A 13,868-nucleotide genomic window follows, 5' to 3' on the forward strand; every position below is an offset into this window, starting at 1 on the left:
AAACAAGTTTGTATTAAATTACATTGAAAATTAAATATATATATTGCCTAGATGAAACTATGGTTTGAATTTATGGTTTGTTGAGTTTGTCTAGTCTCAGAGTGAGTCCATTAGCCTGCAAGAAAAAGCACATGGTGTCTCTGCTACAGGTTTCTCTGCACATGAATTTACACGAAATGACTCCAAAAAATGCACAAAATAAAATATGTGAAAATAAAAGATCGTAATTTACTGTCTAAAAGACAATGAAAATGTACAAAACACAAAAAAATATAGAAACTAACTACAAAAATGCACAAAACGAGAGAAAATATACAATATGACAACTAAAATGCACAGAACGACAGCAAATTCTACAAAATAACAAAATAAGACAAAACGAGAGGAAAATATACAACGCGACAATAAAACTGCATAAAATGAGAGGACAATATACAAGTACAAAACGTGGGAAAAATATACAATTTGACAAGAAAATTGCACAAAATTACAACGAAAACGCACAAAACGTAAGAAAAATATACGTGACAACAAAAATGTATAAAACAAGAGAAAAATATAATAAATGTAAATAAAACTGCACAAAATGAGAGGAAAATTGACAAAATGACAACAAAAATGCTTAAAATTTGTTAATTCCTGTATTGATGCTCAGATCAGTCATTATTCTAAATGATGATGACTGTTGATAATGCGGCCCTTAGATCAGACAATCTCTTTTTTGTGGCCTTTACTGTAATTAAAGCTTTCCACATCTGCTATCAAAGTCAAACTAAACCCATTCTGCAAAGACAATTCTTTATTGAGGCACTTGACACAAGCTATGGAATATACAAATACAACAAATTTAAGGTACTATTCACATTCTTGTATCTGTAAACATATTTAAGGTAATACATTCTGACCCTCTGTGGCCCCGCCCACCCTGTAAGTCGCTCAGGTCGGTGCAGAACACACATTATACGGCTACACGCATTATACAAAACGGCAGTGAATCTGAATACAAAACTATGACCCGTCCCCTACTGGAGTTTTTCACACCCTGTGTAACGTTCAGCAGAAGTAGAAACATGTAAACACACTGCACACGTCATTATTACATTTCACCTGAAATCATCCGTTCGGTTGTAAAGGTGCATATGAGGTAAAGACATCAGGCATGAGGCATCATCAAAGTCTATTCCAGAGCACAAGAACGTTTACGTCAATAAAATATACATCTAGGTAAAATATCTATCGTATTATAGCAGGCATGTGGGAACAAAGAGAGTCCTCAAGCTCAAAGTCTCGCTGACGTAAACAACATCTGTACTCCTATACGACAAGCTAACACTGCATCATATTTGGTTTGTATATTTAACATCCAGGTTGGTTTTTTGTAAATTTCATTTTGTGTCTTTGTTAAAGCTGCCGGCGACGATCCCGTCACAATAAAGTGTTGGCCTCAAAGATGAATAAATCCGAGGTCTTTCTTCTGCAAAACAGGAGAATTTACTCACAAACTAATGTTGAAAGTTGAAATTGCCGCTTGCAAGATTGGTTTGTTGGTGTACAGTCATGCGACTTTGCAAGTTTGTGCATTGCATTGTGGGAATGGCAATAGCGTAGAAGTATAGGTGGAGTTTGAAATGAGTAAAAATAGAATTAAATAAATAGACGTAAGATAAAAAGTTTCGTCAAGGACGAACTAAAGAAGAATCAATTCTTTTTTGTGTTTTCGCCGCTTCTCAGGTTAGACCGCGACGATCTAAGTTACATTTCTGATATTTAAGAAGTGTTTTCACTTCATTTGTTCTGCTTTGTTTATGTGATGTCATTAAATTTCATTCGTATTCGAGTGTTTTCACGGAAAGACAAAAAGTCAACATCGGCAATGGTTTGGCACAACTTTCATTACGTGAAAAACCCCAGCAGTGTGTTGAGAAGTCGCTTTGGCAAAGTTTTATGTTTGGGATCGTCTCCGGGCAGCTTTAAACTCTCCATATCTGGATGATCAAAAGATGATCCAAGGTAGGTGGAAGGTGATAAGGCTTCTGCGGGGCTACACTTTGTTGGAACGAGGTTTGACTGAAGAAAGCTACACTACCGCACCAGTTAGTCAGGAATGGTTTCTATAAGGCTGTGGTTTGTAGAATAATCTGGGGAAAAAAAATCAGAGATTTAGTTAAGTCACAGTTTGGTGACGTTTCAAGCCAACCTGGAGGCAGCTGGACTTTAATCCACCGTGGCTACAACAAGTAATTTAAACTGGTTTGCAGTCTTTAGGTGTGTAGTATTTTAGTTCTAAACACCTGTTTAGCTGGTCCCATTCTGGGACGTGAGGCTCTCCCAGGGGCAGATGATCTCTTTGGCTCCGACTCCACGAGATGCAGCCCTCCTTTCCTCGTCTTCATCCTCGGACTCGATCGGGTAGATCCGACACTCGGGAGGAATGTCCACTTTAATCTGGAAGAAACTGACAAATAATGCAAGAGAAGATCAGAGTTTAGGCTAAAAGCGTTGCAAAGTGCTATCTACTGCCACCTGGTGACATGGTCGAGTATTTAAATATCTCACATACAAAGGTCATCTTTAGCAACACAATTGCATTACTACATGCAGTGACACATTTTTGAGACCAAATGAGGAAAATTCAAAAGTTTTACACAACATGCTTGTTATGACCACTAACAGCTGATGCATGATGTAACCCAGATTATCTCTTTATCATGGTCACGTAAATGCAAGATTAGTGCAATCCATGGTTTTCCACAATTTATTAAATGTGGAGCAAATTACAATAACTTAACGACCGGTTGGTAGCATCCACAAAACGTAACAAATATAACATTTTAAGCTTTTTGAAGATGTAGTTGACTCAAGCTTTTTTAGTTTAGTTGACTAAATAATACACTAAACAACAGCAGAAATACACACAATTACTCAGAAACATACAAATTGACAGAAAAATACATAAAATGACCAAAAAAAAATTTTGAAAAACAGCTAAAAAAATATACAAAAAACTACAAAATTACTCAATATGGCTTAAAAGAAATACACAAAAATGATCCCCACACACAAAACCCCAATAAAAATATGGAGAATGACAGAAGAATATACAAAATGACAAACAATATACAAAATGACAGCATATATACAAAACAATGACTCCAAAGTATACAGAAAATTACTCTAAAAACATACAAAACAACAATAAACGACTCAAAACGACAAGAAATATTTCATAATATAGCTTCAAAAATACATAAAAATGATCCTCACACACTCAAAAGAACCATAAAATTACGGAGAATGGCAGAGAAATTTACAAAACTACTACATAAATACAAAGATGGTGTGCAATATTACTCAAAGAACATTCGAAACAACAATAAACATAACTAAAAACACAAAACCACAACAAAAATACACAGAATAACACAAAAATATACCAAAAAACACAAAATAAGAGAATAAACACAATGACAACCACTGTGGTTACTGGTTTCACTCACTTCCCAACCTGCCTGGGCGGGGCCTGACTGGGATCCTCACGGCTGATTGGCTGGATGCGGCTGCTCGTGCCAGCAGCAGAGTGACACTTTGGAGACAAACTGGCGAACATGGAGGACGGTGTGCAACCACGTCTCAGCAGGCGACGCAGGGACAGAGGCATTCGAGGCCTGCACGTGTTTCCTCCCACAGACGCTCCACAATCTGGGTTCCGGTCCCCTTCCGCCTCCGAGGCCTCCAGGCGCCGCTCCGAGGCCGAGGTGCTGTCCAGGGCCACGCTGATGGGAGAAGGACAGGCCGGGGATTGGGTGAGGAAGGGTAGGGAGGGAGAGGTGTCTGTGGAGGGGGAGTCACTGAAGCCCGAATAGACGGCGAGGTGTGGGACAGGAGTGGTGAAGCGGCAGAGCTGTGAGGTCAAAGGTCAAAATACATGTCAGAGGGAATGGGATCTCTCTAAAGATCCCATTCCACACACAGGTTAGCCATTATATTATCACACAGGAGTTCCTAACATGTGGGTCACAGAACTGCATTTGTATTGGAATACAGTGCAGAGATTATGGGTTTGATTTTTCTTTTTTAGCGCAGCATCTTCTAATTCGGCACAAAACAGCAAACATACAAAGAACAGCAAAAATACAGAAGATTGCTATGAAATCACACAAGATAATAACACAAATTAACAAAAATAAACAAACAAGAACAACAATACATTAAATAATGGTTAATATGGGGGGGGGGGGACTCCAAAAATAATCCTACAAGGAAATAATACAAATTGATCGAAAAATATCCAAAATGACTCCAGAACCACCCAAGACAACAACAACAATAGCAGCAAAACCGTTCCAAAAATACAACAAAACGACTCCAAGAACACAAAATAACACAGAAATATACAAAGATCTCCAAAAAATACAACAAAACAGAAAAAAAAACACACAAAATAATGGAAAAATATACAAAAACACAGAATGCTTCTGTTCTTTCCTGTATTAATGCTCACATCATTCATTATTCTAAATGTTTACATGAATTTGAATAAGATAGCCCTAACAGTCCTATAACAGTAGGGGGCGGTATTGTACCCAGTTTTCAAGAGTGGTTTCACAGTTGCCTTCAATTTCTCTCTACATTGTACTTTATTTAATACTCTATTTTTAAAACGCTTTGATAAACTGCAGCTTTTAACATTAACCTGATGATATGTTAATGATCTGAAAGAAAGAGAGAAGGAAAAGAAATGAAGAAAAAGGCAGGATGATGTGAAAACAAAGTATGTGAACCTGACAGAACCAACATAAAAAGAATAAATGACAAACACGTGAACGCGAGGCAGTGAAGTGAATGTTTTATTACAAAGAAAACGCTGAACAGTGATTGGGCGAGGACAAACACACGTGCATCATGGGAAACGTTGGTGGCACAGACGATAACGATGTGTCAGTAAGTCTGAGGTAAATGGGTGGAGACATTATTACAACCACAACACAAAAACACAGCATCAACATGGTGAAACAAGTAAGAACGTAATATAATATTGTATTATTTATCATTCTAAACATCATCAATCACTACATATGCCTTATTAGTTATATGGCTTTATTATTTTAACAAGCGCTGCTCTCTTTGTTAAATAACTTGCTTATATTCTATTATTTAAAAGCGTTTTAAAGGTTTGTTTTACTGCTTTGAGGCTTCATTTTAAAATACTGAATATAAATAATACTGATTAAAAACTAGACGGGGCATCAGGAAGCAAGAAAACAAAAACAAAGAAATGGAAAACTGAAGTGAATCCTTCCCACTTATGTAAAAGTTTTCCACCCTGTAAGCGTGTATGTTTAGCTTCTAGACGTGGCGCGAGGTGGTGGCGCCACCTTTGTGCCCTCCCTGCCCTGTTTGCTGAGTTTGCTCATGACCTGCGTGATATCAACGGGGGCGCTGGCGGCCATCTTGGCCTTCTGCTCCTGCTCCTGCTGCCAGAGGACGATGGGGCTGACGCTGGGCCGGCGGTTCTTGGCGTTGTGCTCCAGCTGGGTTTCACTGGTAGGATGAAAAGGAAGATATATGACAACAAAGAAATAGTGAGGAGAACAAAGGCTGCATCTGAATAGTCCCTCCTATCTCCTCTCCTAGCCACGCCCATTCATAGTCAAGTCAGCAAAATGATGGTCCATTGTTCTATGAATCTGTGATAACCACATTTATTTATTGAATTATCTGATTAATATCCACTGTTATCCAGGACATTTTGCATTTGTGCCATAGTATATAGTCATCTTAAAAATGTTTAAATCTTTGTTTTAATCAAAAATAAAATGTGGAAAAATGGTGGAAAAGGTGGTGAAATAGGATTTTAAAAACCACAGAAATTGGTTAAAAGTTGCAAATGAGAGTGAACCCTTTTGACCACTTATTCTGTCCATTTTTGTGACAACATTTGCTTAAAAGCGGCAGAAAGTGGGGGGTGGGGTAATGTCATTTAAACAGTAGGAACAATGAGTTTAAACTGCCAAATAATGGCCAAGACAAACTTGAATGTGGTTAAATTGGCAAAAATAAGCATAAAATATGGTGAAAAGAGGTTAAAAGTGACAATAATGGGTCAACGGGTGAAAACAGTTTATAAGTGCCGAAAATGTTTTGAAAGTGGAAAAAATGTGGCGAAAAGGCATTGAAATTTGATGGAGAAGTGGCAGAAATGCGAGTCATGGAGCAAAAATGCATTAAAAGGATCAAAAATATGGCAAGAAAAAGTGATGACAATAAGTTCAAATATGACATGTTTGGTGCCGTTGCAGAAAAGCAGTAATAAGCACAAATTGTTCAAAAAATATGCTTAGTTTCTTAAAGGCATCTGGACACAGCCCTCCCAGTGTCTTGCGACCCCAAGGTTGAGAACCCCTGACGTAATAATCGGACGGCGGTGAAAGTTGCCGTGGTGAAAAAACTACAAATTTCCAAAAAAGGACGACTAAAAGCACACTAATAAGACTTTCCCCGGTGCCTCTTAACTGCTGATATAATCTCAAATATCACAAGGTTTGAATGTAAATCAAAAGTAAAGATGCTACCAGTCTACGAGAAACAAAAGTGAAACTAACGTCACATTGAGAATGGTTGCTCACACTCATAAATCAACATTAATCCAAAATAAAAATGATTTTATGACATTGTTACATTTATGCCAGATATAGGCCTACATAACGTTGTAGACACACATGTACAACCGCACAAAGCATTCTGAGGTGAATGAAATATGTTGAATAAAACATAATGTGGCGAAAATGTCTCTGATTTCTTTTTCTTGAACGACAGAGTGTCTGTTTTATGTCATTGTGAGTTTCTGTGAACGCTCAGAGGAGCAGGTCCCTTTAAATGTTGTCGCCGCACGGAATTGTGGGTCAGCATTATCTGGTCTCCTTTGGTAAAGGATGCATCAGTGTTTCCTAGACGAAAGGAGGTTATAAAGGAAGCATTGAGCCTCCTTTCCTTAGCTTTTAGAGAATTGGAACCCTCCCTATTATGGCCGCTATTTAAACACTTCCGGGGGTTAAGGAAAAGTGGATAGGAAAGGAGATAGGAGGAACTATTGGGATTGCACCCGAAATATAGGAAGTGAAAGCAGGAATTTAGAGGAAAATGTCACTCCTACGTGAACTTGTGCTCCTCGGGACACACAGCCTTCTTCGTGGTTTCCTTGAACACGGGAGACTTCAGATACCGACCGTAGGAGTCCTGTGGAATATTCATGAGCCTGTTGTGTTATTTTTTCCTCCAACGTGTTAGTGACGTGTCGCTGCTCCATGATGAACAAACCTTCTTCATCAGCATGTAGATGTGAGTCTGGGCCGCGTCCAGGACGTATCTGTGTGGGTGTTTCAGGCCGCTGACGGTGATCTCCATCGTCTTTCCGTCGATGTTTATCCAACGTGGAGCCCCACGAGCCAGGAAGGTCCTGGAATCAAACAAACAACATCCACACACAGGATTGGATTGATTGTTTCTAATTTTGTCATTTTTGATTCTGAAGCTACACTTGTTCAAAATTAAAATGAAAATTTGGAAAACCTCTGATATTGCCTCGACTTCCCAAACTGATTATTTCTGTTTGGCTCACCCTGAGTAATTGTGTGCATGTGACCCATAACAAGAGAAACACGCTGTTTAATACCAAGTCATCCCATAAACGCACTTAGACATTCACTCTAAAGGTGAATATCAAACTTTGTTACACATTTGTGTCAGAAATATCTCCAGAAAGTTCTTTTTGTCTTTTTGAATAATATGTTACAGTTTCATTTATTCAGACAATTGTTTTTCAGGGAATCTACTTTCATCTCCTGACATTTTTTGACTGTCAACTGCCAGTCTTCATCAGAGGCGTCTGCTGATTGCTTTGATGTTTCCTTGACTTGTGTGTCCCACATGTTATTTTTGGATATGTCAAGATTTCATTTATTCAGACAATTGATTTCAGGAAACCTTAAATATTGTCTTTGGAGTCTTTTATGTCAACTTTTAGCCTCAAACACACATAATATCCCTTTATATTTGGACATCGCCATTTTGGATATTTCAGCCAATCAGCATTCAAGTGTGTCGTGAAATATAATTTAAATCTGATGTTTTAGTGCTTAGTCAGGTGTTGTCCACTTCCTTAAACTTTATGACATTATTGCTAAGACAACCAGGAGTATTATGTGGGATGGATTTTGACGTTCCACTAACCAGGAAAAGAGAAATGGGACTTTAAAAAATGGAGGTGGGCGGAGCATTTGGTTGTCACTATCAGCCATCTTGCCTCAGATCCATACATGCTTTACTCGTAGATCTGTTCAATCAAAGATTCATATTCACGCTCCCACACCTGGGACTCTCTTCTTCAGCGACCATTGGGCAACAGGGGGTGTGGCAGAAGCAACTCTTAAGGACACATCAAAGCGATCAGCAGACAACTCTGAGGAAGACTGACAGTTGACAGTCGAAACATGTCCGGAGATCAACATAAATTTCCTGAAAAAAGTTGGCTGAATAAATTAAACATTAATAATAAGGTATTTTAATAGTTATCTATGATATTAATAGGTTAATATCAACTCCAACTGGTTTGATGATTAACTTAAATTATAACGCATTATTCAAAAAGACAAAGTGAACTTACTGGAATTATTAATGCATGCCTTCAGCCCAACAAGAAAAACACCAAGCTTAAAACAAAGACGTCTACGCTACCATGGCAACCAGGAATGCCTTTAACCTCATCCAACCAGTTGGAGGTCCATGAATGGAGAACTTCTTGAGTAATCACTATGTCACAGTTTGTCAAACATGTCGACCTCCACAAGCGTGAGTTTAAAGTGCTTTTTATTGTATCTGCAGCGTCTCATTTAGTTTTACATCTAATCAGTTTAACTTTTTATTTTATTTGGGTCAAGTATCCAGCTTCCTCTCACTTTACTCACATTACTAATAAACAATAAATGAATAATTAATCTGAGGTTTTACTTGTAGATCTGTTCTGCTTTTTCCTTCATCGTCGCTGCAGTTCCCCATTTCAGGTCCTCACAGCCTTCCCAAAAAGCCAAGTTCTCCCCTAATAATAAAGCAATACAAGTAAAACAAGCATCTATGAGTCCAATGATTTATATTATTTATTAAATATGATGAAGCATAGTAGCCTACCGCTGAATTCTTTCTTCAGGAAGAGTCTGAAATCGTCTCGTCCTCGTGGATCTGAGAGCAGCTCCCTGAAGCTGAACGTCCACCTCTCCACACGCATTTTAGTCGGAATCTCCACACTGCCATAAATATACGGTTATGTAATATCATTTTTTTACAGGGATGTGTCTGCAGTAAATATCATTTTCAGAGAAGAAACCAATTCCCATGGCTGACTCACTTGTGCAAGTTCTGTTTCCAGTAGGTGACGTCGTCAGTGAGCCAGGGGTTACTGGGTAGACACTTGGAGAGGAAAGGGTCGTGACCGCTGTAGGTGGAGCAGTATTTCACCATCCTGCAGAAGAATGAAGAAAAAAAAACCACATTATCTGAGATTCATTTCAAACAATTCCAAGGACGCTACCCCTGCAGATACGGCTGAAATACAACAATTTTCATCATATATGCTTTACAAATATCAACAAAAACTCAATTGTGCAGCTCTCAACCGTTTAACGTTCGAGGTATGGATTAATCTTACGCTCCAATGGAGACGGAGGATTTCACTCGGGGCCTCATGATGGACTGTTGAGTGAAGATCATCTACAGGAAAGTCAGACACGTTTGAGTCGCCTGATGGAGGAAATAGGACGATTGGAACGCCAAAAGGGCGGAAAATGCACTTACTATTCGCTCATAGAAGTCTGGAGTTTTTGTCTGGGGAAAAATAATAGACAGATATATAATATTATTGATCATAATAATAATAAAATAAGCATATATATATATATATATATATATATATTTAAGTATTTGTATGATTCTCCAATAATGTTCTGTGTGTCTCATGTGTATATTCCCTTTCAGAAATAAATACAATTACCTCAAATATCAAAGACACATTAATATTGATTATTAATTGATAGGATCGATGTCCATTTTGTGAATTGTGTCTGACGCTCTTCTGTAATTTTACCAGTAAAATTTGTGATTGTATACATATAAAATAAAAAAATATTTCTAATTATTCTTATATATATTATAGGATAATTATACAATAATTCACATTAAATATTCTATTTAACAATTTATTTTAATGTAATATTTAAAACATGTATATATGTTAACTGTATTTTATTTATATATATATATATATAATACTTTGTGAGTGTAAATATGTGTGTGAATATATTTTGTGAAGTTTATATTCTTATTTAATGCCATTTAATTACATTTCTATGAGAACAGTTCCGCATTACTATAATGAATCATGTCTATTTCTTTTCAGAAGTCTCCACGTGATTTCTTGTCATTATTTTGAACAGCAGTGTTAATTCTCTGTGAACAAACAGATGGAGGTGTAGTGCTTTAGGAACATGAAGAGGAGTTTAGGAAGAAAACGAGAGCCATGGGAAGAGCCTGCAGGAGAGGAGGGAGAGGAGAGAAAGTAAACATCCTGTTGCTGCCTCCATCCATGCATTAAAGCCTCTTAAAGCAAACACAAGCAGACTGACTGGATTAATGTTCATAAAGGTCACGCTCACCTGTTACCTCGTCCACGTTGGGATCTACGCGCCGATCCAAGCCGTAGTCCATGGCGCTCACTGTGCCCGGCTGCACACGGGAGAGAATTATGTTAATTACACAATGTGTGTTTATCAAATGGTTGATTTTTAATCAAAGCGAGACGCTCCTCCATGATGCTAATCGTCAGGAGGCTAAGTGCTTCACTGTCCTCAGTGATCAGAGACAAGAGGAGGCAGTCATCGGCAGAGCTGAATGAGGAAATTAACTCACAGGATCTTGTCGTTAGATTTTAAACAAAAAGACAGTCATCAACATCCTCCGCCAGATTGGTTCTCATTATAACTCACAACCTTTTCCTAAATGTCCTAAATCTAAGAACTTAGATGTATACATGAGAAAATATTATCACATCAGAAAATATAATGACGAACTACCTTTGAAGACACCTCGAACAGAGTAAAATAAACGAAACAAGGGCAATAACTCTGGAAGAAACAATTGCGCACTTCTCATTTTCAAACTCCATCAAGGTATTGATACCCTGAATCTACACACCGAATTTAGTTATCCTATCGTTGACAGTTTCTGAGAAAAGCTGTCCACTTTAACTTGGACGGACAGACGCACGGAGCTCAAACCTATAACCCCCTTCCACATTGTGTGACGGGGGATAATAAGATGGAGCCTACATTAGATCAGTGGTTCTCAACCTATTAAGCCAGCAACCCCCCAAAATGAAGGTACCAGAGACTGGGGAAGGTGTTTGAACACAGACATGAACATTCGAGAACAGGCATGTGGAGACAGGACCATCTATAAGGGGGAATAAAGGGGAGAGCTTTTTAGGGTCCATCCATAAAATCAGCAAAATGATTTATTGTAATAATTTATTGCTCTATGAATCTGTGATAACCACATTTATTTATTCATCTGAATAATATCTACTGTTATCCAGGAAGTTTACTATTATTATTAGCCATCTTAAAGATGGAAATCCTTGTCTTAATCAGAAATAAAATGGGTTAAAAGTGTTCAAAAATGGTGGAAAAGGTGGTGAAATAGGATTTTAAAAAAACCAAAGAAATTGGGTAAAAGTTGCAAATGAGAGGAGCTCAACACGGACATAAAAAGTGGTCAAAAGGGTTCAAAATGTCAATATTTGCTTTGAAGTGGCAGAAAGGGGGGGTTGGGGTAATTCAATTTAAAAAGTAAAGACAATGAGTTTAAACTGGCAAATAATGGCCATGACAAACCATAAATGTGGTTAGACTGGTAAAAAAAAAAATAAGCATGAAATGTGGTAAAAAGAGGTTAAAAGTGACAATAATGGGTCAACATATGCAACACTGGGTGGGAAAAGTGTTGGAAAGGGTTCATGAGTGCCAAAAATGTCCTGAAAGTGGAAAAAAATGCAGAAAAGGCATTGAAATTTGATGAAGTGGCAGAAATGGGAGTAATGTAGCAAATGCATTAAAAAATGGCAAAAATATGGCAAGTTTGGTGTAGTTGCAGATCTGGTGACCACCTCCCAGTGGCTCGTGACCACAAATGGGGTCCTGACCCCAAAGTTGAGAACCCTGTATTAGATAATGAATTCTACTGAATGTTTCTACTCTGTAGCTCCAAAATATGCACTCAAAAGCTCATTTTCCAAATAGATTTAATCAATGACTGCAATGCTGTAAAAACTACGTAACCGACTGGACTTTAGAAAGAAACCTTTGACCTAAAGTGTTTTTAACACCTCCACTGCTATGTAGAGTTAACTCTTTGTGAGCCACGATTGTTCCGACAGTGTAAAACACTGTTTTTCTGTTTAAAATTTATCATGAAAACATATAAAATGTGTTCATTATTTGATGATAAAAAAGTTTTGTTCACAATTTCAGTCATCACAGGTGATTGTCTGACCCAAGAGCCACATTATCAAAATTCATGTCAGCATTTAGAATAGAATAAAGACCTTTAATGAAGGAAAGTCATTTTGTGGAGATTATTGAGTCATTTGTTGTATTTCTTTGTTGATTATTGTATTTTTGTGGTGGTTTTGTGTGTTTTTGAACTATTGTTTGTTTTGAAGGTGGCACAATATTATACTAATGTGATCTGCGGATTAAGCCAACCTGTTGTTCATGTCTGAGGTGAATGATATAAAATTAGAATAAGACAGTCAAAACCTCCAAGTAGCGATAGCTGCAATAATAGAGGGAAGCTATCAAACTAATAGGAACTTGATTGAACGTTGACAGTTCCATGTGCCAGTAGGTGAACAAAAGTAAAAACTAGCATTAGCCTAAAGCTACGTAGGCTACGTACAGTAGCTATGAGCTAAACTCACTAACTAAGGCTTATTATTATTATCCTGTGCTATGTTACATAACACTAATAAATACATATTTCGTAATATTGTTGTTCTAGAGCTAAAAATTAAAATTACATAATTTTTGGCCTGTTCTTGTAGCTTGTTTGTCGCCCCCTGTAGGATGATATGTCTCCAGCAATTCACAAACTTTGTATAGCATGAATATTGTACAGTGGGTTTATAATAATCCAATGACTGAGCAACACACTTTCAACGCTCAAGTATTTTAGCAGCGACTTCTTAAAACCGTGGGGTTTACTCATGAAATATTAATCATTTGTGCCCTTTTCTTCTGACTGGACATGTAATGATAATGAGGCGCCATGCGTGGAGATAATGAGATACCCTGGGAAGTGATAAGTAGACATTGAAGATTTGTCTATCTGCTGATACTCCACTTATATCTAGACCAGTGTTTCCCAAATAGGGGTACATGAGCACATTGCAGAGGGTACTCGGAAAGATTTAATTATTTAAAAAATAATTGGAAGAGGATCCTAGTTCGTTTTTAGGCTATTTTTTGGACAAATTAACTGCACTATTGCTCAATAAATAAAATACTATATTTTCTTGTAATTTATTTTAACAGGATTATTTCATGCTGTAGTGACCATTTTATCACACTTCTGACAATAGGAGAAAATCTTTAGCTACATTTTACAATGGAGACCATATTTACTTAGTACTGAAGTAATCACATAAAAGTCATAAATAAATTCCAGTTAAAATTACACGCATTGTTTTGAATCTATAGATCAAGCCTTAGGGAACCATGATCGAGACACATTTAGGGGTTTAGGAGAGTCCGCTGTTCCACAAA

At 37.5% G+C, this 13,868-nt stretch overlaps 1 protein-coding gene across 5 annotated transcripts in view; it reads right to left on the minus strand.

Annotated features, from left to right (window-relative positions):
• Positions 1–784: 784 nt before the first annotated feature.
• LOC114481949 (regulator of G-protein signaling 9-like) overlaps positions 785–13,868 on the minus strand; it is a 43,435-nt gene continuing 30,351 nt past the window's right edge. For 2 of the 5 annotated variants that reach the window (XM_028477044.1, XM_028477046.1), the window contains 11 exons: positions 10,711–10,773; positions 9,847–9,876; positions 9,701–9,762; positions 9,401–9,514; positions 9,184–9,299; positions 9,007–9,094; positions 7,318–7,456; positions 7,154–7,236; positions 5,418–5,541; positions 3,498–3,901; positions 785–2,455 (listed from right to left, as the gene is read on the minus strand). In XM_028477044.1, coding sequence (XP_028332845.1) covers positions 2,296–2,455; positions 3,498–3,901; positions 5,418–5,541; positions 7,154–7,236; positions 7,318–7,456; positions 9,007–9,094; positions 9,184–9,299; positions 9,401–9,514; positions 9,701–9,762; positions 9,847–9,876; positions 10,711–10,773 — 1,383 coding nt within the window. In that variant the 3' untranslated portion in view covers positions 785–2,295. Of the gene's footprint in view, positions 2,456–3,497; positions 3,902–4,502; positions 5,542–7,153; positions 7,237–7,317; positions 7,457–9,006; positions 9,095–9,183; positions 9,300–9,400; positions 9,515–9,700; positions 9,763–9,846; positions 10,277–10,391; positions 10,565–10,710; positions 10,774–13,868 lie in introns of those variants that run through there. The other 3 variants (XM_028477049.1, XM_028477048.1, XM_028477047.1) reach the window with 3 other exon arrangements.

Source organism: Gouania willdenowi, chromosome 19 (assembly GCF_900634775.1).
Source record: "Gouania willdenowi chromosome 19, fGouWil2.1, whole genome shotgun sequence".
NCBI lineage: Eukaryota > Metazoa > Chordata > Actinopteri > Blenniiformes > Gobiesocidae > Gouania > Gouania willdenowi.